The following is a 23,863-nucleotide window of genomic DNA, read 5'->3' as shown; positions in this document are numbered from 1 at the left end:
AATGTAAGCCCCATTCATTTCAGTGGCTAAAATCCAACATAAGTCTTGCTTTGAGTAAACCTATTGAACTGAATGGGACTTATGTTAGTTATGATTAACGTAAGCCCCATTCATTTCAGTGGCTAAAATCCAACATAAGTCTTACTTTGAGTAAACCTATTGAAATGAATGGGACTTATGTTAGTGATGATCAACATGAGTCCCATTCATTTCAATGGGCCTACTTTAAATAGGACTTATGTTGGATGTTACCCATTGGGTTTACTTTTTAAAATGTTTTTAATTATCAATCCCCTCGTGTGTTGGGGGGCTATTTGGGTCAAAAGGCGACTCATAAATGTATAATAATGTACAAATCATACGTAATGTAATGTATAAATAATACAATTACAATGAAAACCCTGCATTCTTGCGGACATTGTGAAGCTGTAACTTAGATTCTCTTTCTTCCCTTCCCACCTACCCCCAATCCCAGATCACAAGTGCTTTTGACATGGAGGCTGTCACTTTCAAGAAGTTGGTGAAAGGCCACGCCTATTCAGTCACCGGAGCTGAGCAGGTGAACGTTTGCGTTTCTGCTATTTAATGTTCATTTTATGCAAGGTGGTTGGTTGGTTGGTTTTACCCAGAGAGCTCGTAGTCACTCTTAAAATCGGCAAAGCGAAGTCAGGTGGGGAATTACGGGTCCTTGTGTTAACAGCGTGGCGAGGCTGGGCTTTGCAGGAGTGTTAACTGCTAAGAAACGGAGGAGCGGGGAGACAGTGCAAAGGGAGTCTGTAGTCTAGAAAGGTTCAGGAAAAATGGGACCCAAATAAATCCAGGCAAAGGAAGCAAGGATCAACCCTAAAGGGCTTTGTGGGAACGTTTATAGAGAGAGAGGGTGCTTCTAGATTAGACTTTTATCATGCAGTTGCCCTGCCTCAAACATGGGATTTTCTGAGGGGTTTAGACATTGTTGCCATCTTCTGTTTGTAACCCTCCTATGTTTTCCCACTGCTTGGTGAGTGTATGTGACTGTGTGTGTGTGTATGTGAGAGAGAGAGCGAGAGAGAGAGAGACAGGGGCTGGGTTCACACAACATGACAACCCAGAGTACGGATTGCATATGGGTTGAGTGTGGGTTGTCGTCGTACGATGGATTGCTGTTGAATCATGGGTTGTTGTGTTGTGTGAACCCAACCACACTAACAACCCACAATTTGTTAACCACAAACAACCCACAAACAGAACCCATGGTTTGGTGTTGGCTTGTGAACTGTGGGTTGTTTATGGTTAACAAACCATGATTTGTTAGCGTGGCTGGGTTCACACAACACAACAACCCAAGGTTAAACAACCCATAGTTCAGTGACAACCAACACTCAACCCGTACTCTGGCTTGTGATGTTGTGTGAACCAGGTCTCAGAGAGCGAGCGAGAGAGAGAGATTACGTGTGTGTGTGTGTGTGTATGAGAGATTGTGTGTGCGCCCATGCCAGGTAAACAAAACGTCCTTACCACTGAGAAGCCACCCCTATTTTATTTAGCTATTTAGCTATTTAGTTATTTATTACATTTCTATACCACCCAATAGCCAAAGCTGTCTGGGCGGTTTACAAAGATTATTTGTAAACCATCCCATTGCCGTTCCATTTGGACGGCTTTAAAAAAGATTAGATTGATTCCTGCTCAAGTCAAGCACAGACATGTAATCTCCTTCTTGAGTGATGGAGTACTTCCTAACTGGCCTCTCTTTTTATCTCTGCGTTCTCGCAGATCAACTACCGAGGGCAGAGGGTTAGCCTGATACGGATCCGAAACCCATGGGGAGAGGTGGAATGGACGGGCGCTTGGAGCGACAAGTAAGCAGCAAACCTGTGAAGAGTTTTGCACGCCTGCTATGGAAGTGTCGGGGTGGGAGGCGGTCGAAAGTCACCAGGTTAGCATAGCTAAGGTGACACGTGCTCATTTTCACTCACTCACTCTCACTCACTCATTCACGCGAGCGACGTGCTTCACTCATTTCCATGGGGATCACGATATCTGGGCTTCACTTCCAGTCCTCCTGCATCACAGGCTTGGTGATAGAGAGACCTATCTATATAACCATTTATCTGTACTATTTCTCCTCCCCACCCACCCCCGGCCACTCCACTCTTCCAGCAAAAGCTCAGAGCTGGTGAACACAGCTTCCTTGTCTGTCACCAACAAGTTAGGGGGCTGCACGTGCACATCAGAGACCCCCTCAAGCACCTCGGCCAGCGAGTCTGTCACACAGCGGGGTGGGCCGTACACGAGCAGGATCCCCAGACTGCCCTTCAGACCCAGCCTCCAGTACATGCAGTCAGCAACCCTGGTCTCCCGGAGAGGGAGTCTGCTGAGAACCAAGGACTCCCGGTAGATAACACTCCCCATCCCTGACCCCCAGCCCTCGGCTGCTGCGCATCTGAAAATCCAGCCAGGCAAATGGCCGCAAGACGGGGAGCATCGGCCTCATCCAGCCAGGACTCTGTAATACATGCCTGGCCCGCACCCTCATCCAGGATCATGTCGTGGATCAGAGATGTTTTATGGGCAACGGACCTGGCATTACACAGCAGCAGACGAAGGCCAGAGGATGGAGTCACGCATCCCCCAGCCATCCTTCGGCTCTGGACAGGCCCGGGATAGGGGACAGATATTGCGCATCTCTCCCCTGTTCCCCTTGTCTGGCATGGCCTGCCTCTAGCACTCTGCCAGCGTCTGCCGCCCAGCCTTGGTATGTTCTTGCCCCCAGAACTCGCCCCTGCCAGGTGGACACATGCCTCCCTCGCTTCCGCCTATCAGGCGGGCACCCCACCCCTAAAACCACAAACACAACCCCAAAGCCCGCCACCCACCAACAATTTTTAAAAGCTACAACCAACTGCCCTCTGCTCCCTTGTGGCTCCCCTGAGTGGTTCACCCAAGTTTCGGGGTCGACCGAAAGCTGCGTGTTCTTTCTAGCAGGGAGGGGTGGAGCGAGCTTCCTGGAGATCCTCCTGCTCTGGCCGATGTGTAGGACCAGCTTGGCCTCCCCCCCGTGACGATGTTTCACTCTCTTTCTCTTCCTTCCCGTAACCTTCCTTAGCCTGTACAAGCCCTGTGTTCATCCCAAGAGAAACAAATTAAAATCTAATCAAATGAAATAAAGTGAATGAAAAGCAAATGAATGTTCATCCAGAAGTTACTTTTTTGCATTTCCATTCGTTTTGATAGCTGAACAAAAGTCGTTCATTTTTGTTTTCCATGTGTTTTGAAAACACACACGCACCTTTATCCTACACCAGGGTCCACTTGCCATTTTGACCCGGCCTAAACCCCCTCCATTTCCCATCTCTTGTAGTGTGTGTTTCTCTTTTTCCTTCCTTGTACAGTTCTGGGGAGTGGAACACAGTGGATCCATCGGTGGGTCAGCAGCTACGAATTAAAATGGAAGATGGAGAATTTTGGTAGGTGCCGTTTCGGTGGGCTTGAAGGGCTGCGTTTTTAGAACGTTTGCACGTGCACGGAGAACTAAGCGAGCGTGAATTCTCTTCTCCCCACAGGATGTCCTTCCAAGACTTCCTCAGGGAGTTCAACCGCCTCGAGATCTGCAACCTCACGCCAGACGCGTTGAAGTCGCGCAAGTTCCGAAAGTGGAACTCGATGCTGTACGACGGGACCTGGCGGCGCGGGAGCACAGCCGGTGGCTGCAGGAATTTTCCAGGTAACTTGCGTTGCGTGGGAGGTGACTCTCGCAGCAGAGGGAGAGTGAGGCCTGGTTCACACACACACTCAGCAAATAGGGATGACGCCACGAGTTGGCACGGTTGGGCATCTGCCGAGGGCCTACGCCCCGGGAGGGCCCCACTGACAAGACCCCCCTGGACTTGCTCCTCCTCTGGTTGGGATAGCTAAAATTGGGTGGAATATCTAATACCCTGGAAGACAGAAACAAAAGTCAAAGTGATCTGGATAGGCTGGAGTGCTGGGCTGAAAACAACAGAATGAAATTTAATAGGGATAAGTGCCAAGCTCTGCACCTAGGAAAAAGAAACCAAATACACAGTTACAAGATGGGGGATACTTGGCTCAACAATACTACAAGTGAGAAGGATCTTGGAATTGTTGTCGATCACAAGCTGAATATGAGCCAACAATGTGGTGTGGTCAAAAAAGGCAAATGCTATTTTGGGCTGCATTAATAGAAGTATAGCTTCCAAATCACGTGAAGTACTAGTTCCCCTCTACTCAGCACTGGTTAGGCTTTATCTTGAGAACTGTAGAGCAGCATCTCTCAACATCATGCCTGTCAGGAGCGCCCTGGTGGCCTCTTTCAGTCTACTCCAATAGCCAACTCAAGACACAGACAAAAGGATTCTTTTCAAGGCTTTAATTCTTTTTACAACTTAATGACTCTTTCAGATGCTAATCACTAGCGACTAAGCAAGGAACAGCAGAGTAGCCTATGCTCCAGGTTAGGCAGTTGGTCCCCATTTGAAGGAGAACCACGGGAAGACCCTGAACTTATGGGCTAGGGAGAGATCCTCCCTCTTTCCCTTGGGTCCTCAGGATGTGACCGTTGCTTGCGCGCCAAACGAGCGCTATGCCTCCTTTCTGTGCCCTCCAGCTGTCGGCGCTGTCGGCGTCGAGCATCCAGCAAGCCCCCCTCCCACACTCTGTCGCTGCCAGGGTCAGTCTGTCTCAGGAATGCCAGCAGGAGGAATCTCTGCCAGCTGCTGTGCCTGTGAGGATGCTCCTCTCCCACGGATTGCTGTTCCTCCTCAGAATCAGAACTGCTCTGGGGTTCTATCGGCTCAGTTTCCACTCTGACAATGCCCTCCTGATGTGTTGGACTACAACTCCCATCAACCCCAGGGAAGGTATAGAGTCATGCAAACCACAGAAGGACCATCCCTTGACAATGACAAAAGCCCTGCTCAGAATCCCGCTCCGTTGCCAGTTTCTGGATTGCCTGGTGTTGTTCATTATCTTTCAAGCCTGTCTTTGCAGTCTTAGGGGCTAGAAACTTGCTTTAAAAAAATTAAAAGGCTAAAAAATCAGGATGCCTATTTCATACTCCGTCAGACTCTGGCTCTTGCAGAGCTGAAAGCAGAGCAAGGAAAAGGCACTGTGCAGCTGGGAAGCATTTAAAGGGGTCAGGGACTGTCAACTGACCCACTTGGCTTGGAGTTTTCCTTGGCTGGTCACCCGGCTGTTCTCTTTTGTGGCCAGAGCTGGATTACTAGTGTGCAGGCAAAACCCTGGTCTGCCATTCCTCAAGTCCCTTGGGCTCACGGTGGGGCTCGATTTCTGAGGGGCTTGCACGTCATGCCAGAAGAGCAAAGGGAAATTTAAACAGAACAAAACTCAACCACAAAGACGTTTCGTGAGTAAGCTGACGGAAACATTCTGCGGTGCAATTCCTTCTCACCTCTTGCCTGGCTTGTTACTCACTAGCAAACAAACTTCCCTGGGGAATCAAAGGCGCTCAGATCTAAAGTCTTGCAAGATGCGGGAGGAAGGTTTTGGACCCAGTGACCTTTCGGCCAGTGCCGGCTCCGGATTGGGGCAAGACGCCCTCGGTGGGCTTGTGTCAAGGGTGGGCATGGTCGGACACTGATGACAGCTCCCTAGAGCTGCTCCTCCTCTTCCCCCTTGCACCCTGCTGGTTCCCCCGCCTCTCGCTCTGGCCCAGACAACGGTGGTGCTGAGAAGGGGGAGCAGGAGATGCCCCGGCCCGCTTGCCCCCTGCCTCTCTGCCTGCCAAGCAAGCAAGCAGTAGCTGTGATGAGGAAGAGGAGGAGAAGCAAGAGCAGCTAGGGACCATGGCAGTGAGAAGGTGGACTCACGGAGGGAGGGGGCCCTTGAAGGGGTCTTTCCCAAGGGCCCTCCAAAACCTGGACCCAGCACTGCTCCTGAGGTCCTAATCTGGCCCTCTGGGGTTCTGCTGCTGGCCACGCCCCCTGCCCCCAGACCCCTCCCCCTGACCATCAGTCATTTGGTAGTTTCCTGGCTTTCATTTTATTTCATTTAGTTATTTATTTACTAACTACACTTAGATTCCCCCCTTTCTTCCATCGTGGAACTGAAGGGGGCTACAGGCGGTTCCCAGGCGGTCTCCCCTCCAAGCACTGACCAGGTCCAGACCTGCTTAAGTTCAGCATGGCTGCTGCCTCGTGTGCCTTCCGACCGTGTCTTTTGCTCAGTTTTCTCCCCGTTCTAAAAGGTCGAAACGCCTCTCCTAAGACTTAAGTTTACTTTCAGTAAGATCTTTAAGCTAAAATATGCTGGTATTTGTGTGTGGGGGGGGTAGCCCTGCTCCTTTTGCCCCACCCAGCACCGGAATGCTGCTCCCGAGAGCTTATCAGGAACAGAATCCCCCCCTTGGGATGAAACCGGTTCAAGGGCCCTGCTGTGAGGGTTGGCAGTCGGCCTGGCAAGTGCCCGACAGTCCCAGCTCTCCTTTCAGCTTCTCCTTTCTCCGGTCTGTCTCGTTTCTTCATCCCTTTTCTCTCCTCCTCCTCCTCTTCCAGCCACATTCTGGATTAACCCCCAGTTCAAAATCCGCCTGGAAGAGGTGGACCACGACGATGAGGACGGGAGGAGAGAACCGGGGTGCAGCTTCCTGCTGGCCCTGATGCAGAAACACCGGCGCCGGGAGAGGCGGGTTGGCAAGGACATGGAGACCATCGGCTTTGCGGTCTACGAGGTAACGCCCGAGGACGTGGTAACCCTCCCAGAATCCAGGCTGCCCTCTTGGCTTTGGGTTGGTGCTGGTCTTCTGGCTTTGGGGAGTCGCTGACTCTTCTCTTTTGTGTCCCTTTGCAGGTGCCACCCGAGGTAGGTATTCAAAAGCCAGCTCCAGAAAGGAAGTGATGCGCCCATCTTTTCAGAACATTGGGAGCTGCCCTATACCAAATTAGACTGTTGGGGTACTTTATTTATTTCATTTCTATACCGCCCCATAGCCAAAGCTCTCTGGGCGGTTCACAACAATTAAAACCACAAGGTACAGCATGAAACAATATAAAACATGAAAGTTTAAAACCACAGTGTAAAAGTACAACCTTGCAGCAATGCAGGGATTTAAAATACAAATTTAAAACGGTGGAGCTGAAAGACTAGAGTGCTAAAATGCCGGGAAAGTAAAAAAGTAAAAGTAAAATATTTCAAGTTTTCACCGGGTGCCGAAAAGTATAACATGTGCGCCAGGCAAACCTCTCCAGGGAGTTCATTCCACAGCCGGGGTGCCACAGCAGAAAAGGCTCTCTTCTGGTAGCCACCCGCCTCCTTTCCTTTGCTGGGGGCTCCCGGAGAAGGACCCCTGAGTTGATCTTGGGGTCTGGGCAGGTACATATGGGAGGAGGCGGCCCCTCAGGTAACCTGGCCCCAAGCCGTTTAGGGCTATGAATGTTAATTCCAGCACTGGCCCAGACATGGGCTGGTATCTCTTCCCCCTTGCAAGCTGCTGGTTCCCCTGCCTCTCGCTCTGGGCCAGACGACGGTGGTGCCGAGAGGGAGCAGCAGCAAATGCCACGGCCCACTTGTTCCCTGGCTCTGTGCCTGTCAAGCGAGCAAGCGGTGGCAACGGTGGGAAAGAGGAGGAGGCGCAAGAGCAGCTGGGGATGATGGTTGTTGGAAGATAGACGCTCTGAGGGAGGGGGTCGATGGAGGGCACTGCCCTCACCCCGTGCCGCCTTCTCCCTGGCAGTACGTGGGCCAGTCCTCGGTCCACCTGAAGCGCGAGTTCTTCCTGTCGAACTCCTCGCGGGCCCGCTCGGAGCAGTTCATCAACTTGCGCGAGGTCAGCACCCGCTTCAAGCTGCCTCCCGGAGAGTATATCGTGGTGCCTTCCACCTTTGAGCCAAACAAGGAAGGGGACTTCGTGCTGCGGGTCTTCGCAGAGAACAAAGCCGGGACAGTGTGAGTCATCCGTTGCCAGGGCTGGTTCTTTTTTGTTTTGTTTTCCAAGGTGAGAAGAGCGACCACGGTTAAACCTGTCTGAAACTGGTTTCAGCGCGTTGTGCAGTGCTCTCGTAGTATTGGTAGTGCGGCTGAGGCAGAAACCTGCACTCTGAGCTGTAGAGGCAGTGGTTAAACCTCGGCTCTTGGGGGTGGGGGGTGAGGCACGGCAATTCTCTGACAGGAGAGGAACACTTTGCTCGTGCTCAGGGGCACTCTTCTCACCCCCCAAAAGCCCCAGAGGCGTTATATGCGAACCAGGCCACTGGCTGGGTTAAACTTAAATTAGGTGTAACTTTTACTCTTTCCCCCTCTCCTTGGCTTAGCATGGCTCCCCTCCCTCCCACTTTAAATTGCAAGTTCTGTAACATTGACTCACTTCTGCAAACTGCGCTGGGCAGCGCTGTGTGTTCCCCTGAGATAGTTTTGTTGTCGTTTTTGTCCTTCTGCAGGGAGATGGATGATCAGATCCAAGCTAACCTCCCAGATGAGGTAGGAATCCTCTGGTGGCAGCCCCACTCCGCCTTTGGGGGGGGGGGTTACTTGCACGAAATCTAGATTTGTATTCTACACTTAATATCTGAGAGGAAAAATAACACGCACGCTCCTTCTCACCAGAACTTGCAGGAAATCTAGATTTGTAAATTTGTAATTTGTACGTTTGTAATTTGTATGTTTGTAATTTTACTTGCAGGAAATCTAGATTTGTATTCTATGCTTTATATCTGAGAGGAAAAATAACATGCACATTCCTTCTCACCAGAACTTGCAGGAAATCTAGATTTGTAATTTGTAAATTTGTAATTTGTAAATTTACTTGCAAGAAATCTAGATTTGTATTCTGCACTTAATATTTGAGAGGAAAAATAACATGCACACTCCTCCTCACCAGATTGTACATTCCAAAAGGATGGCTCCTTTATCAGAGCCCTTCTCTCACTCCTCTCGGCTAGTGCTGGGCCAAAGTATTCAGTACTTTTGGTGGGGCTGTGAAAATGACCCCCTCTGAAGATTGGATTGGTTTTGGGGGGCAAAACTGAAGAACCTTTAGGGGGGTGGTAGGCTGAAGGAGGTGGCAGAGATGCTTTTTTTTTTTTTTAACAAGAAAAACCGTTGACGTGGCTTCAAATCCCAGCTTGGCTGCTAATTTCTTCAGGCAGGCGAGTAAAATTTTTTGCAGGCTAGTCACTGTTGTGAGGTGTTATTTACAAGGTCGGCGTAGCTGCTGCTGTGCCATGAACCTACCACTTGCCCCTTCCTGCATGATGTCTGCTCAGCCCCCTTGCACACCGTTGGTTGTTAACCCAAAATAAAATAACGTGAGGCAGCCGTAGCAGTTGTCAGAGAGGTTTGCCATCGGCCCGTCCGTCCGAGAATGCAAACCGAAAGAACTCGGTGTGTGAACTCCGTTGGCGAGCCCAGCCCCTGACCTCTTTGTCTGATGGTTGTTCTTCCTCTCTTCTCCTGCAGAAAGTGCTTTCGGAGGGCGAGATCGACGAAAACTTCAAACAACTCTTTAAGCAGCTGGCTGGAGCGGTAAGCGTGTGCTATAAAGGTTAGGGTGGCCCTGTGTCCTGCTTTGCAGAGGCCTGAACTCTGTTTGACGGGCTGTCAGAGGACAATCCTGCATTTGAAGGTGTCCTCTTATTTGAAGGGCCTTCATAATTTTGTACACCTCTGTCATGTCCTCCTGTACTCACCTTTTTTCTAAGCTAAACAGTCCCAGATGTTGCAACCTTTCCTTGCAGAGGAGCTGTTTCAGCCCCTTGGTAATTTGGGTTGCCCTTTTCTGCATCTTTCCCAACTCTGCGGTACCCTTTTTGAGCTGCAGCAGTGACCAGAACTGTACAGAGTATTCCATGGGTTAGGGTTTTGCTTGCAAAAGCAGAAATGCCAGTGGTCTCTGAGGCCTTGTAGAGCATTTGCCCCCTCTTGGGAGAGCCAAAGCACTCTGCGTGTGCCCAGAGGGTGAGGCCATCTTCTAAGTCAACTAGTTCATGTTGAAGAAATACACAAACCACAGCTAGCCCATTTGGGAGAGGGGCAGCTGGGTGAAAACTGGTTCCGGAGCTGTGCAGTGGTGAACAGGCTTTAAGTTTCAGAAAAAAGATCGGGAGCGCATGTCAGCCTACAAACGCCTGGATTTCTCCCTCCAGGATAATAGAAAATAGAATGCATAGTTTGCATGCAGAAGGCATCTGCAGATGGGGTGGCAAGACAGGTTGCAGGCTCCAGCAGTTTAATTCATTTTATTTTAAAAGATTTTTAGGCAGCCTTTCAAGGTAGAACTGTCTCAAGGTGGCATACAAGATAAAAACAATACAAAAAATGTGCAAAAACAAATAGAAAAGGAATCAATATTCAATAAAATACTATGGGTAGTATCCACTGTTAGTCCTGGGTAAAGCAGACCCATTGAAATGAAGGAGACTGAGTCATGACTAACAAGTCCCATTCATTTCAATGGGTCTACTCTGTGCAGGACTAACATGGGAGACTACCCAATAAAAGCAGATAGAATCATAGGGTTGGAAGGAGCCTACAAAATCATCGAGTCCAACCGCTTGCTCAGTGCAGGAAGCCTGATTCCCAGGCACCCATCCAAGTACTAACCAGGGCTGACCCTGCTTAGCTTCCAAGATCAGGCACATCCATCCTAAGTAACACCAGTTAAGGCCTGCTGCCCACACATTCAGGAAAGGCCAGTGAAAACAGGGGAGTCTTCCTGAAGACCTGCGAAGAATGGGCCTGGTGAACCCCCAATGGAAGCTGATTCCAGCGGTGCAGGGCCACCACTGAAAAGGCCTTGTGCTTCTCAGCCTAACTGCTCTTGGCGGCAGCAAGTGAAAAGAGTGCTGCAGAGCACCTCAGCTTCACGTTAAAGCCCTGAGTCGGCCTGAGCTCAGGTCTGTCTAGTGTTCACCTGCTAGAGCAGCTAAGAGTTGTGGTTTAGAAAATGTTGAGCTGAGCTTAAGAATCTGTCTGTCTGTCTGTCTATCTACCTATCTATCTATCTTATTTGCTTTTCCTTCCAGGATATGGAAATCAGCGTCCGCGAACTGCAGACCATCCTCAACAGGATCATAGGAAAACGTAAGCCCCAAACCGAAGCCCCACTTGCCCCCCATTCCTTTCCATTAAGAACAAAGAATGAAGTCAAAGTGCATGTTGCATTTGTAAGCTCCTGCGAGAGCTGTTCCCTGGCAAAATGCTGAGCGTTGCATGGTAACAATGCAACAGTAAATAAAACCAACTGGTGACGGTCGGCCTGTGTTGCTCAGGGCAGTTGGCAACAAAGGCCTTACAAGATTTCGAAATGAAAATGTGAGGTGGAGGCCGGCAGCCCCCACTGTGACAAGCCCTGCACAGCTCCACAGCCGGTTTCTGGTGGTGTGTTCTCTTGTTCATATTTCCTTTCATCGTATCACCACTGGCGGTCGCATTGAATAGGTTTCCTTCAGTGCTTTGACTGTGACAGGACCGTTTTCTGTGCAGGGCCTGCCCCTCGGTACGTTCACAGGAAAGAAAGGAAGTTCGTTTACCTTTCTTTTTCTTACTTTAAACTGCAGATAAAGACCTTCGCACAAAAGGGTTCAGCCTGGAGTCCTGTCGGAGTATGGTGAATCTCATGGATGTATCCTCCCGCTCCAATTCTGGGGCCTGTGTGTTTTTGTTACTACGAATCATAATACTATTATTTAGTCATTTGCCACACTTTTACCCTGCTCTTCAGCCCCAAAAAGGCTTACAGAGATGGCTAATAAGACAGTCCTTGACCCCAGGCTTACAATCTGAAAGACACGGCACAAAAGGAAAAGGGAGGGAGGGGGAAACAAAACTACCAATAACAATGAAAGCAGTAGTTACTGAGAATCTGAAATGCTTCATATCAAGGATGGACAGACGTCAGGCTTGCAGGATCTACTTCAGTTTTGTTTTACTTTTTTACTAGGACACCTGAGATCCACCAACTGGAGCCTGTTGCGCAAAAGACACCCACTTACAGTGAAAGAATTCTGAGCCAGGAATCTGTTTTGAGGCCCAGAACTGAGGGGTGTTCACAATCCTTACACGTATGCGAATCCACTCCTGGTTACCCCAGCCTTTCTTCATTTCAGCAGTATAATTTACAGCAGGAGTAAGCAACCTGATGTCCTCCCGCTGTTTTGGACTGCAGCTCCCATAAGGGATCGCGGGAGTTGTAGTCCAAAACATCCGGAGAACGTCAGGTTGCCAAGCCGCGGTTGACATTCCCATCTGAATGCAACCACTTCGCATATCGCAGTGGGCCAAAAATCCTGGCTTAATAAACCAAGATGCAGATAAGCAGTTCACAGTGCAACCCCTTTCTTCCTACTTCACTTCTCTCTCTGGGAGAATGGCGAAGCGACCTGGGGCATGGCACTTAAGCACAGCTCCCCCGTGAAGTGCAAATCCAGGAGTGTGGTTAAGTGCTTGCAAACCAGCCAGGGCTGGAAGCCAGCTTTAAGGAAGGGTTTAAAGTTGGCTCGTGAATCCTGGCTTGTTTTTAAACACTCGACCACGATTCCTGGTTCGCATGTCGTGAGGACGTATAGTTAAAGTGCCGAATCCCGGCTTGTTAGTTCACTTGCACAAAGCGAGGAGTGAAGCCATGTGCATGCTATTTGTTCACATCTTGGCTTAGCGTGATGTGCAAACCGGGTCATCAACTCCTCTTTGGGGGCGCATCAAGGGAGTTACAGTTCTCAAGATCCTGACCAGAGTGTTTGGGGATGATGATGTCGAAGGGGAGATGGGGTAATGTTGGAAGGTGGAAGTGTGGTATCTCGACAGGAATGTCTCCTTAACAGCTCCCTCCTTGATCAGAGAGATGGAAACGGGAAACTTGGATTGGTGGAATTCAATGTCCTTTGGACCAAAATTAGAAATTATTTGGTAAGCTTCCATCCCATGCAGTTACAGCAGGGGACAGGGAACCTGTGCCCTTCTACAGGTTTGTGGACTACAACCCCCATTCTCCCTCACCATTGCCCAGTCAGGGAGGGGCTGAGTTGGAATCCAACTTCTGAAGGGCCTGGAGCTCTCCACCCCTGATTTATAGGTAAAAGAAGGAATGGGAACAAATTGTAATTTAAAGTTTGTTTATTTTTACACCCCAAATTCTCCAGGTATGTGAATCTTTCTGCAAATACTTGATGTTCGTCACTTGGACATTCGGTGACTTTTTCAGTTGCAGACAATGGCTGCATTAACACATAACAAACAGTAAGCCAGGATTCCTGGCTTATCCTGGTTTACTGTAAACGAGGAGCTTACAAGCAGATAAAACAAACCAGGAACTGATAGCTTATTGTGATGTCTGAACCCAGGATCCTATGTTTTGGGGGGAGGGGGAGATGCTCCAAACAAGTCAGGAACAGGCCAGGGCTTGTTGTTGGCTTACGAATCCTGGCTTGTTTGGGAGCTACAAACCAGGATCCTGGGTTTCGATGTCACACGCAGAAAACAATTCATTGGTTTAGCCACTTATGTGAGCTGGGGAACACAGCGGGAATGAATGAGTTTCATGTACCAGCAACATAGCTAGTTCAAGGTAAGCCAGCAATCCTGGCTTACCATTACATGCTAACACAGCAAATACTTAAAAATAGTAATGGGAGAAGGTAAGGGAAATTGCAGTTATAATTCTTTTTGTTCTTTGTAGGAAGGAAAGGGGGAGTTCACTTATTGTTTTTCCATTATGAAAAATCAACAAAACAACTAGTTGTAAAAAAAATGCATCGGCATCTAGCACATTTTGCATTGACTTCCTCGATTCAATAAATCGGGAAATATCCCTGCAGAAAGGAGAGAAGAATCCAAACAATCAGATTTTGAAATGTGGTATCGGGTTTTGATTCTGAAATGTGAATGTTGATGCCCAATTTCAGAATGTGAGCATTTGGGGAATTTTGAACCTTGTTTTGAAATTTATTTCCTCCTTGATGGGTCTGGTGCCTCAAGAATTTGGGCTTGGTAGTAATAGGCTCCCTTGATGGCTATCTGGTCTCTTGCAACGTTGTGGTTCTTCTTTCTGGATCTCCCTCCAGTGGTTAGACAGTTTCAGTGGAGCCTTTTACAGAACAATTTCTACTGGAACCATGACAATTAGACCTATTCCCCCCCCCCCCCCCATTACATGTCAGGTTCTTGGGAACCAGCCATGGTTCACCGTTTTTGTAAACGTCTGGTTTGGGTGTCTCATCTCTTCTTTCTTTTAACTTTTAAGACAGTCTTTAGGAAGTTTGATTTAGACAAGTCGGGAAGCATGAGTGCCTACGAGATGCGGATGGCTTTGGAGTCTGCAGGTGAGGTGCCCTTTTAATTTCATTCAGTTCCTAGGCCGCCTTTCAACCAGACTAGTCCTCAGTGTGGAATTTTAAAAACCAATCCACCTTTACAAATCAAGGAACGGAGCTAACAGTTGGGACCCTGTCCAGTTGTCAGTCTGAAAATAGCAGCAAGGCCATGTACCTGAGGGATCTGGCACTGCTTATGGAGGAAATGGGATCCAAAACAATATGTCAGAAGAATAGTAGAAAACAGGAGCATGATAAATGCTTTCTTTTCTGTCACAAAATTAAAATCTAGCATTGTCTTGGGACCTTTTGCTCCAAAATGTATCAGCTGAGCTGGAATCCTATACCCACTTACCTGGGAATACGCCCCATTGAACTCTTACTTTTGAGTAGACATGTATAGGATTGTGCTGTTGCTTTCTTCGCTTTACTTTGGGTTGCAAGACCTTTTTGGCACCTGAGATTGAAAATCCAAATGGTACCTCCTTCTTCCTGTACCCAATAAAGGGCATAAATCTACCAGTTAAGTTCTCTTGCATGAGCTTCACAGAAACGAACAGGAGCTGCAACTGTCCTCTTGCGCAACTGCTCTTCATTTCTGCAGCTGTTCTCTTGCACAGCTCCTGTTAAGTTTGAAGGAGGCTTGTGCAGGAGAATGTACTGGTAGATTCCTGCTCCCTGGATCCAACCTGTCCATCTCCCCCTCTCCCCCTAAATCCATCACCTATTGTAGAACATCTCGCTTTGACTCACAGTAAGTCCACCTCTTGAGTCTCACGTGTCCCCTTTTCATGTGCATCTTTGTGGGAACCACTTATCGTTGGTGGGATCTCCCAAGGCTGGAGCCACATTCTTTTTTTATGACTGATGTTGCTAGAAATATTGCGACCAATGTTGGTAGAACAGTAGAGATTTATTGATTGATTGATTTAAAACATTTGTATCCCGCCCTATATCATTAAGATCTCAGGGCGGCGTACAGATAAAACCGATTTAAACAGTATAAAACAATAAATAATTTAAACAGCTCAAAACACATTAAACCATTAAACAAGCTAATACCAATTAAAATTGAAAACAATAAAACAGTTTAAACAGTGTGCTACTTTAGGGAATGCATTTAGCCCGCAAAAGCTTTGGTAAAAAGCCGTGTTTTTACCAAAAAGAGACCAATGTCTACGCCAATCGGGCCTCCAAGGGGAGGGCATTCCACAGCCGGGGTGCCACAGCAGAGAAGGCCCTCTCCCATGTCCCACCATAGTGTATGTCTCACACTGGTGGGATGTACAGGAGGGCCCCCCCGCAACAGATCTCGGCCCTCAGGCAGGCATATATAGGGAGAGATGCTCCCTCAAATATTGAAGTCCCAAGCCGCTTAGGGCTTTAAATGTCATAGAGATGGTATTGTAGGGGAGACCCACGCATCACTAATGTGCAGGCCTCAGCCCACATGGGATTGTGGAGAAGAGAGGCGCCGTAGCTCTGTAGTAGACCACATACCAGTTCATGCTTGTCCAGTTCTCTAGCCGCTGTACCACAGGAGCGATGTCTAATCCGACAGGGCTGTGAACATCTCAAGCAACTAGGTTGCCTGGATGCTTGGAAATGAGAAGCGGGACTCCTGCATCCCAGCAATAATCCAGATCCACTCAGTGGCAGAGCATCTTCCTTGCCTGCAAAAGGTCCCAGGTTCAATCCCAGCATCTCCAGGTAGGGCTAGGAAAGGATCTTGCCTGAAACCCTAGAAAGCCACTGCCAGCCAGTGCTGACAATACCGGACTAGATAGACCAATGGTCAGCATAAGGCAGCTTCCTATGTTCATATTTCAACCAGCCCCTTATTCAGTACAATGAGGACTAGAACCTTACTTTTGGGGGTGTCAAGGGCTCCTTGGAGGCCTCTCTCAGTCTAATCCAGTAGCCAAGTCCAGACACAGACAAAGGGATTCTTTTCAAAGCTTTATTCCTCTTTTACAACTTAACGACTCTACTGTTGGCATCTAGATATGAGCAGCAGAGTACCTATGCCCTAAGTTGGAACAGTTGGTCCCCGTTTGAAAGGGAATCACTGGCAGACCCTGAACTTATGGGCTAGGGAGGGTCCCTCCCCTTTTCCCTTGGATCCTCTGGGCGCAGCCATTGTTTGCGCGCCAACCGGGCACTACACCTCCTTTCTGCGCCCTCCATTTGGCGCCGCTCTTTGCGTCGGCATCGCGCATCCATCAAGTCTGCTTCCCGCGCTCTGTCACTCCCAGGACTGCTATCTAAGCTAGGAATGCCGGTGGGAGGAATCTCCGTCAGCTGTTGGCCCTGGGAAAGAGGAGCGCGCTCCTCTCCCAGGAGCGACTCCTCTTCCTCAGAATCAGAACTACTCTGGGATTCTATGGGCTCAGTGTCCACCCTGACAGGGGGTGGGGGAAGCTCAGTGGCAGAGAACCTGCTTTGCATGCAGAAGGTCGCAGGTCCGATCCCTGGCGTCTCCAGGAAGGAATGAAGAAAGTCCTGCCTGAAACCCTGGAGAGCCGCTGCTGCCAGTCAGTGTCGACAAGACTGGGCTAGATGGACCCAGGGTCTGCATAAGGCAACTCCATAGCAGGCAGCTCTGTGCATTCCTAGAATTGTCTGTTGCGTAGCTGTGTGTAATGAAACCTGTTCGATTTCAAGGCACGCTGCTGCCTGAATGCACTCCCCACCCCGTATGGCTCCACAGCAGAAGACTTTGGCCATTCAGGGATGTGGGCAGTGTTTGGGGCTTCCCAACGCAACCACGGGGCTCTTTGTATCTCGGCAGGCTTCAAGCTCAACAAGAAACTCTACGAGCTGATCATCACCCGCTACGCCGAGCCCGACTTGGCCATCGACTTTGACAATTTCGTCTGCTGCTTGGTGCGGCTCGAAACCATGTTCCGTGAGTGCCGTTCCGTAAGGAGGTCTCCCCGGGGAGGGGCTGCTGCCCGACAGCGCCACCTTGGGGGAAAGCCTGCCCCGTTGTAACCCACTCTTCAGGCCCCCTCCAGTTTGCAAAGTGGTTTGCCATATGGCTGCAGGAGGATGGGCAGGGGACGAAATGCAAGTCCAATGCTCCTTCGGGCGCACAGACCCCATTGTGCAGTTGTACGGACCCCGGTCACAGAGTGGACAGGCTCGATCCTCGTCTGTTTCCCAAAGAAGCTCTGTGGCAAGATGGCCAGTAGAGGCAGGCACAGACAAGAACATCAGGAGAGCCCTGCTGGATCAGGCCAAGGGCCCATCCAGTCCAGCATTCTGTTCACACAGTGGCCAACTCGTTGCCCATGGGAAATCCACAAGCAGGGCACAAGTGCAACAGCACCCTCCCACCCATGTTCCCCAGCGACTGCTGTACGTGGGCAGACTGCCTCTGATACTGGAGGTGGTAGCATAGAGCCATCAGGACCAGTAGCCACTGATAACCTTCCCCTCCAGAAATTTGTCCAACCAAATGCAGTGCTTTGTTGGACTACAACACCCACCAACCCTGTCTATTGGCCATGTTGCCTGGGGCTGATGGGAGTCAGAGTTCAAGAACATCTGGAGTATGCCAGCTTCCCCGCCTCTGCCTCACATGTGACATTATGCCCGCGGTGATTGGTGCAGTGCTGTAGTGGATCCAAGGTTCACAGGGACACAGCACCGGCATTTTTTTTTTATTAGCAGGGATGCTGACATCACCTGCCACCCCCGTCAGACTGCCCTGTTCCCTCTGAACTTAGCTGCAATCCCCACAGCAGCTGTGGGGTTTTCCCAGCAACAATCTATTGCTCCCTGCTGTAATTCAAGGTCTCTGGGGGTGGCTTGGTTTTGAATGGGCAATTCAGACCCATTCGCTTTAGCAAGGCCTGCTCCTGATGGAGAGGAAAACTGTTAGAACTGGTGGGTTGGTATGGATCGACACCGCTCCCGGCATTTTTGGACCTTCCTCGGGGTCGTGGCTATGGGGGCTGTCATGCCGAAAATTTACCACGACGCCACTGGTGGGGGCTTTTGATGTAATTCCCTCCTCGTTCTTCTCTTTTCAGGGTTTTTCCAGGCTCTAGACTCGGACAGGGATGGCATCGTCACTTTTGACTTGGTGAAGGTAAGGCCTTTCCCATCGTAGAATTGGTGTCTTGCTGAGGACTCTCAGACATTCAGACGCAGGGGACAAAATCTCACAGCACTGCTAATAAAGCACACAACTGGAAATTAATCGGAGTTACAAGAAACCGCGAGTTTGTAATTATGGGGACACTCAAAGGAAACAAACACGTTAAAAAAAGCAAATTACTGAACTAACACATAACTACCATAAATCAGGATATTAGAACAGACTAACTGATTATGTCCCCATAATTATAAACTCACTGGAATTTGGCCCCTGAGAGTGTCTCTGAAATGAAATGTGGCCCTGTGGTTGAAAAAGGTTCTGCACCTGTGTTATGGAATGAGTGGTTGGCAGGCTTTGAAAGGGGGATCGCCTGGGCTGGCGGGGGTCATTTGGGAGCCCCTCAGACAGCACAGTCAAGCCTCGAAACCCAGGCTTGAGGGGTGTCAGGATTGGGCCCAGACTCCCTGCAGAGACTGTAGAAGAGGACTCAGAGTTTGATGACGGACAGGGCGAGCAGGGGAGGAACTCAAGCCGCACAGAGCTCAAGGAGACAGAAACAGGGAAGAAACTTTCCAAGAGCAGAATAAGGAGCTGGGTCAAAGCCCAGCCAAAACTTCCCCTTCTGTGGGAACCCAGCAACTCACAGAGGTGGAGGAAGTGATCGCGACAGACTCAGAGTCAAAAGGGAGGAGCAGCATAAGGAAGTAAGGTGTTCTACAAGGTCGGCCCATCACAGGAGGTCTATATGGAAAGAGCCTCCCTGAGGGCGGGACTGAGAAAGCCTTTCAGGTTCTGTGATGTCAACTAGTGTCAGAACTGCAACAACTTCCTCTTCTGCTGGTGTGCGTTCCTCAAAAGGATCTTTAGATCAGCTACTCAGTGGTAGCTTAATCAGGGATCTAGCAATGGGTTGTCAGAGAATGACCAGGACTGTAACCTGAATTGCTGATGGACTGGTTGCTTTGCATAATGAAGTCTATTTACTTGGAGATCGACTTCTTTGCTCGACCACACACACAGTCGGGAGGGCTCGAGACCTGAGGTGGTCTCATTTTGCGGTCAAGTAGTCCATCCCTCCATCCGTGTAATGACATTCCTGATGATGGATTATCTTTCTCTCCCTCCCTCCTCTGTAGTGGATACAACTAACCATGTTTGCCTAAAGAAGATACGGAGCCAACCAACCCTGCACGGCCGAACGGCCTCCCTTCTCCTGGAATACCTTTTGTTATTTTACCTGCAAGTGCCTTGCATCACGACATGGTCGCTTCTCGCTGCCTCCGCTTCAAATAAAGGAATACACACACACGCTCGTGCATACTCACACACAGCACCGCTCCGCCTCCTGCCTCGCATCCCGAGATGGACTCTCTCTGCTCCCACCGTCGTGCCTGGTCACCCCAGAAGCCTTCTTTCAAACTCGGCACCACCCGCAGCCGCTTCTTGCTTTCGATAATCTGGAGTGTGACTCCGCCGAGGAACTTGCATGGCACAGAGCCAAAGACACACAACAGGCCTTAACCCCTTTGATCGCCGGGCCGTTGTCTCTAATATGGAATTTATCACAGTGCCATTGTGACGGACAGCATCTCTGTGGCACAGCCCTGGGCAGGCAGAGCATGCTGGGAAAACTCTGGCCTCTGACAGACAATATTTCTATGGCTTTTGGATTTGTTTTTCTTTTCAGGCTTTCTCCTCACGTCACAGTGGGTGGGCCTCCTGCTGCGGTAGTCTTTGTGGTCTAAGGCAGGGGTGGGCAAGATGTAGTCCCCACCACGCTCACTGGGGCAAACCCCCCCACCCAATTTTCTCTTGCCAAAAAAAAATTAGCCACGTTCGCTTCGATTTAAGCTAAATTTGGCCTGTTCAGTACTCCATAGCAGTAATGCAGCCATTTTTTCTGGAAAAAAAATGAGGGGTACCTCCCCCCGGGAGGGCTTGCGGGGTAAAAATGCCCCCTAGCCCCCCAAAAGGTGCCTACCCCTGGTCTAAGGTGCGTGTGGAGAAGGGGTAAGAGAGCATGGCCAATGAAGCACCATTTTGTAATATGCAACATGTGACTAGTTGGGCACGCATCCTGAAACACGCTTGTCCATCAGCGCCCTCTCCAGGACACTTTGCAAAGACGGGTGTTTCGTCTTCGACCTTATTGCTGGATGCTTCTCTAACCTCCCAGTTTGTGACCATCGCAGTCTGGCTGGGTCCAGCCCTGTCACAGCACAGCGCATGCCAGGAAACGGCAACTCTGCTGGGCTCGCTTTCTAGACCCCTTTTGCCGTATGTCCGCCTCTGGGGCTTGCCGCAACGCCACCGATGTTTTGCTTTCTGCTGGTGAAACGCCTCCGCCGCAGGGCTGAACACATCAGTGCCGGGGGCTTCTGTCTCCACTGTACATATTTCGGCCTCTGTTTAGATTTGGCTTCGGACAAATGCACAGGGAGGTGGTTCAAGACTTGAGGCCTGGTGGAGAGCTTCGAAGTCCCCGTTCTGCAGATGGGCCGGACCCGTGTCCCTGTGGGAAGGGCTGAGCATGATATGTGTTTCAAGCACTCTGCTGCAACACCAGTGTCTCAGCACCTTTTCTTTCCTGACCCCCTTTTGCAAGGACGGGTCTTCGCTCTGTGATGGAGCACGTGATGTGCAGGCAGAAGGCCCCGGGTTCAGTCCGGGTAGGGCTGAGAAAGACCTTGCCTGACTCTCTGGAGAGCCACTGCCAGTCAGTGTAAAGAATACTGATTTAGATGGACAATGGGTTTGACTCCGTATAAGGCTGCTTCCTCTCTCCCTGTTTAAATCGGCCCCTTAATCATAACCATGAGGACCGGAATCTTGCTCTCCTTTTAGAGAAAGGGCCACAGCTCTGTGGTAGAGCCCCTTCGTTGCATGGAGAAGGTCCTATGTTTGATTGCCGGCTTCTCCAGGTAGGGCTGGGAAAGAAATCCTGCCTGAAACCCTGGAGAGCCGCTGTCAGTCAGTATCAACAATACTGGACTATCCGGATCAAGGCTTAGTAGCTTAGCTACTGCCTTAGCAGCTCTGGCTTAGTAGCAGGCAACGTCCTATGTTCCTGTTCAAATCAACCCCTTTCTCAAAACCATGAAGACCGGGATCTTTCTTGATTTTCCCCCGTTTTCCACTCTGTATCAGGCTCCAAGTTGCTTAAGCCCCTTTGGGGTTCTCCAGTGTTGTTTCCTCCCTACTCACCTCGGGTGATCCCCTCTCCCCACCTTTCAGCCTGTCCAGATCATTCTCGTCTCAAGAGGCTGACTGAAGCGGTCTGCTTCTCTCCAAGTGCTGGCAAGGGAGGTGTTCATATGTGCAATCTTTTGCTTTCTGCCTCCCCTCGAGGGGGTCTTCTTGGGTCTTGTAAGCACTCAGAGCCCACCTTTTGGTGCCAATGCGGTCGAAGAATAGCAGCTTTGGGCATCCCGCTCCCTGTTCCTGCAACAATTGAGAGGATCTGGGCACCTCTCCCCCCGAGCCTCAAGTTATCATATTGACGGCTGCTAAAAATCAACAAGCGGGCCTCAAATTTATCAGCAATCCTATTTACCACCTTGAGGGGAGCTGATGGAGTAAACAATCCATGTAATTTCCGATGTGCGTGTGTCTATACATACATACACATAATTTTTCTGGAAGCTTCCCTGAGCATTCCAGCGCCTCGCCTTCTCTCAAGCCTTGAGGCGGAGAGTTTTCCTCTCGCACAAAGCCAGTTTGGGAACACGGTACCTAAAGACTGCAGTGGCTGAACGCTCTCTCCCGTTTCCTACGCTTGCTGCCAAATTGCTTTTGAGGTGGCACGGACACCCTGGAATTCCCCTCTGATGCTACTTTATCCCCCACTGTGCCATAATGGGAAACTGAGGCAATGAGGGAGTCGCTTCTGCAAAGTCGGGAGGTTCCGTATCAGGGATGATTGTACTCTCTCATGATGTAACTGGGTACTACTGTTTTATCTCTTTCTCTTTTTGTTACTTGTTTTGTTTTGTATTGTAGGGACAGACGTGTTTTATTGCCAAAAATAAAAGTGCTGTTATTGAAGCGAGAGGCCGGAAGCCCCTATTGGTCGTGGCCAAGTGGTCTTTCCTGGAATGGTTGGCTCTGGTCGCTGCAGTCCTTTTCTCTCCAAGATGGTCTTTGTCTCCCTCAAAGCGCTGGTGCAGCGCCCGCCCTACTGCTCTATAGCAGAGGTGCAGAAACTCAGGCCCGGGGGCCAAGCCCGGCCCTACTGGATTTCCCAGATGGCCCACCCCTTTCTCCTGGCCCCACCCCCTTTCCCCCCAGCCACTGATGGTTTGGTGATGTTCCAGCTTTTCTGCAGTATTTTTCCCCATTCTCCAAGGTTGAACGCTTAGGGCGCAATCCTATGGCTGCTAGTCAGCAGCTAGACGGCCATAGGATAGTTCGGTTCCCGGGAATCGACCTCCACCCCCTCCTACGCTGCCTCGTAGCCCCTTAGGATTGCACCCTTAGTGACTGGCAGGAAGGGCGTTACGCTAAAATACGCTGGCATCTTTAGCATTTTTTCACGCATTCTCATTCAATTTGATAGAAATGGCTTTCGAAAAGAAATTCGATGGTGAAGAAATTTCAGAGAGTCTCATGGGTTGGGGTTGGGTTTCTTGGGCTTGCCTTACTTAGGAGGTGGCCGAGGAGGAGCACAAGAATCCTGTTTTTCATTGCACAATCATCTCTCTGGCTGCCTGTAGCTTCCTCAGCTTCCTTCACTTCAACTAAAGCCCAGTTTCAGGCACCAAGAGATAATTCCTCCCATGGGGCTTTTTCAGATCAGGACGTGCAGGCAGCCCAGGAGGCTGGCTGTGATGAGGTAAGCTCAACAGCACCACAAAAATAAATTACAAAACGTCCTGAATGAGGCAGAACAAGATAAGCCTCTTTCATGGGGGGAGGAAGTTTTCAGGAAATTGGAGGACCAGTTTTGGCAGAGCACGAACTCCGCCTCGTCCCTGGAGCTGGACCCCACTCTGCCCCACAAAGCAAGAAGCTGTGCTACGAGCCCTGCCAATGGGGAGCCCTCCCTGGGAGAAACGGTGGAGAATTTCTCCTCCCCCTGGAGAAATTTGGTGAAATTGTCTCCCCAGTTTCTCTGCTCACAAGTAATGTGGAGAATTTCAAGAGGCTGCATGCGCACAGCCCTAAATCCAATGCTCTGTTCAGTGCAGGATCCGACCTCAGCCTCCCTGACAGGCAGCCGTCCATCCAAGGGAGGCTGGTGACTCCGATGTCAGTGAGGCAGTGAATCCGCTCCAGGTTTCATTCAGAGCCAGCACCTTGGATAGTTCCTTTAGAGTTCTGGCTGGTCCAGAATGAAACTCGGAGTGGATTCACTGCCCCACTGACATGAGCCACCAGCCTCCCCTCCACCTATCCTCTGCTTAAGAACCTCCAGAAAGGGAGAACTCGCATTAGGACGTAAGAAGGGGCATGCTGGACCACAGCAAAAACCTAGCTAATTCTACATTGTTCCCAC

General features: G+C 49.9%; 1 protein-coding gene across 1 annotated transcript in view; it reads left to right on the top strand.

Moving 5' to 3' along the window:
- The window catches only part of CAPN1 (calpain 1), a 51,428-nt gene extending 28,995 nt beyond the window's left edge, over positions 1-22,433 (top strand). The window contains exons 7-22 of the mRNA XM_084824082.1: positions 476-559; positions 1,756-1,841; positions 3,375-3,449; positions 3,546-3,706; positions 6,516-6,691; positions 6,811-6,822; positions 7,694-7,905; positions 8,397-8,436; positions 9,415-9,480; positions 10,980-11,037; positions 11,514-11,578; positions 12,793-12,861; positions 14,195-14,273; positions 17,056-17,172; positions 18,302-18,360; positions 19,506-22,433. Coding sequence (XP_084680208.1) covers positions 476-559; positions 1,756-1,841; positions 3,375-3,449; positions 3,546-3,706; positions 6,516-6,691; positions 6,811-6,822; positions 7,694-7,905; positions 8,397-8,436; positions 9,415-9,480; positions 10,980-11,037; positions 11,514-11,578; positions 12,793-12,861; positions 14,195-14,273; positions 17,056-17,172; positions 18,302-18,360; positions 19,506-19,532 — 1,386 coding nt within the window. The 3' untranslated portion in view covers positions 19,533-22,433. The remainder of the gene's footprint in view (positions 1-475; positions 560-1,755; positions 1,842-3,374; positions 3,450-3,545; positions 3,707-6,515; positions 6,692-6,810; positions 6,823-7,693; positions 7,906-8,396; positions 8,437-9,414; positions 9,481-10,979; positions 11,038-11,513; positions 11,579-12,792; positions 12,862-14,194; positions 14,274-17,055; positions 17,173-18,301; positions 18,361-19,505) is intronic.
- The last annotated feature ends 1,430 nt before the right edge of the window (positions 22,434-23,863 follow it).

This window comes from Heloderma suspectum, chromosome 17, assembly GCF_057233095.1.
Source record: "Heloderma suspectum isolate Gila_16-S chromosome 17, 16-S_ref, whole genome shotgun sequence".
NCBI classification, from domain to species: Eukaryota; Metazoa; Chordata; class Lepidosauria; order Squamata; family Helodermatidae; genus Heloderma; species Heloderma suspectum.
This window is presented reverse-complemented; position numbering and strand designations above follow the sequence as displayed.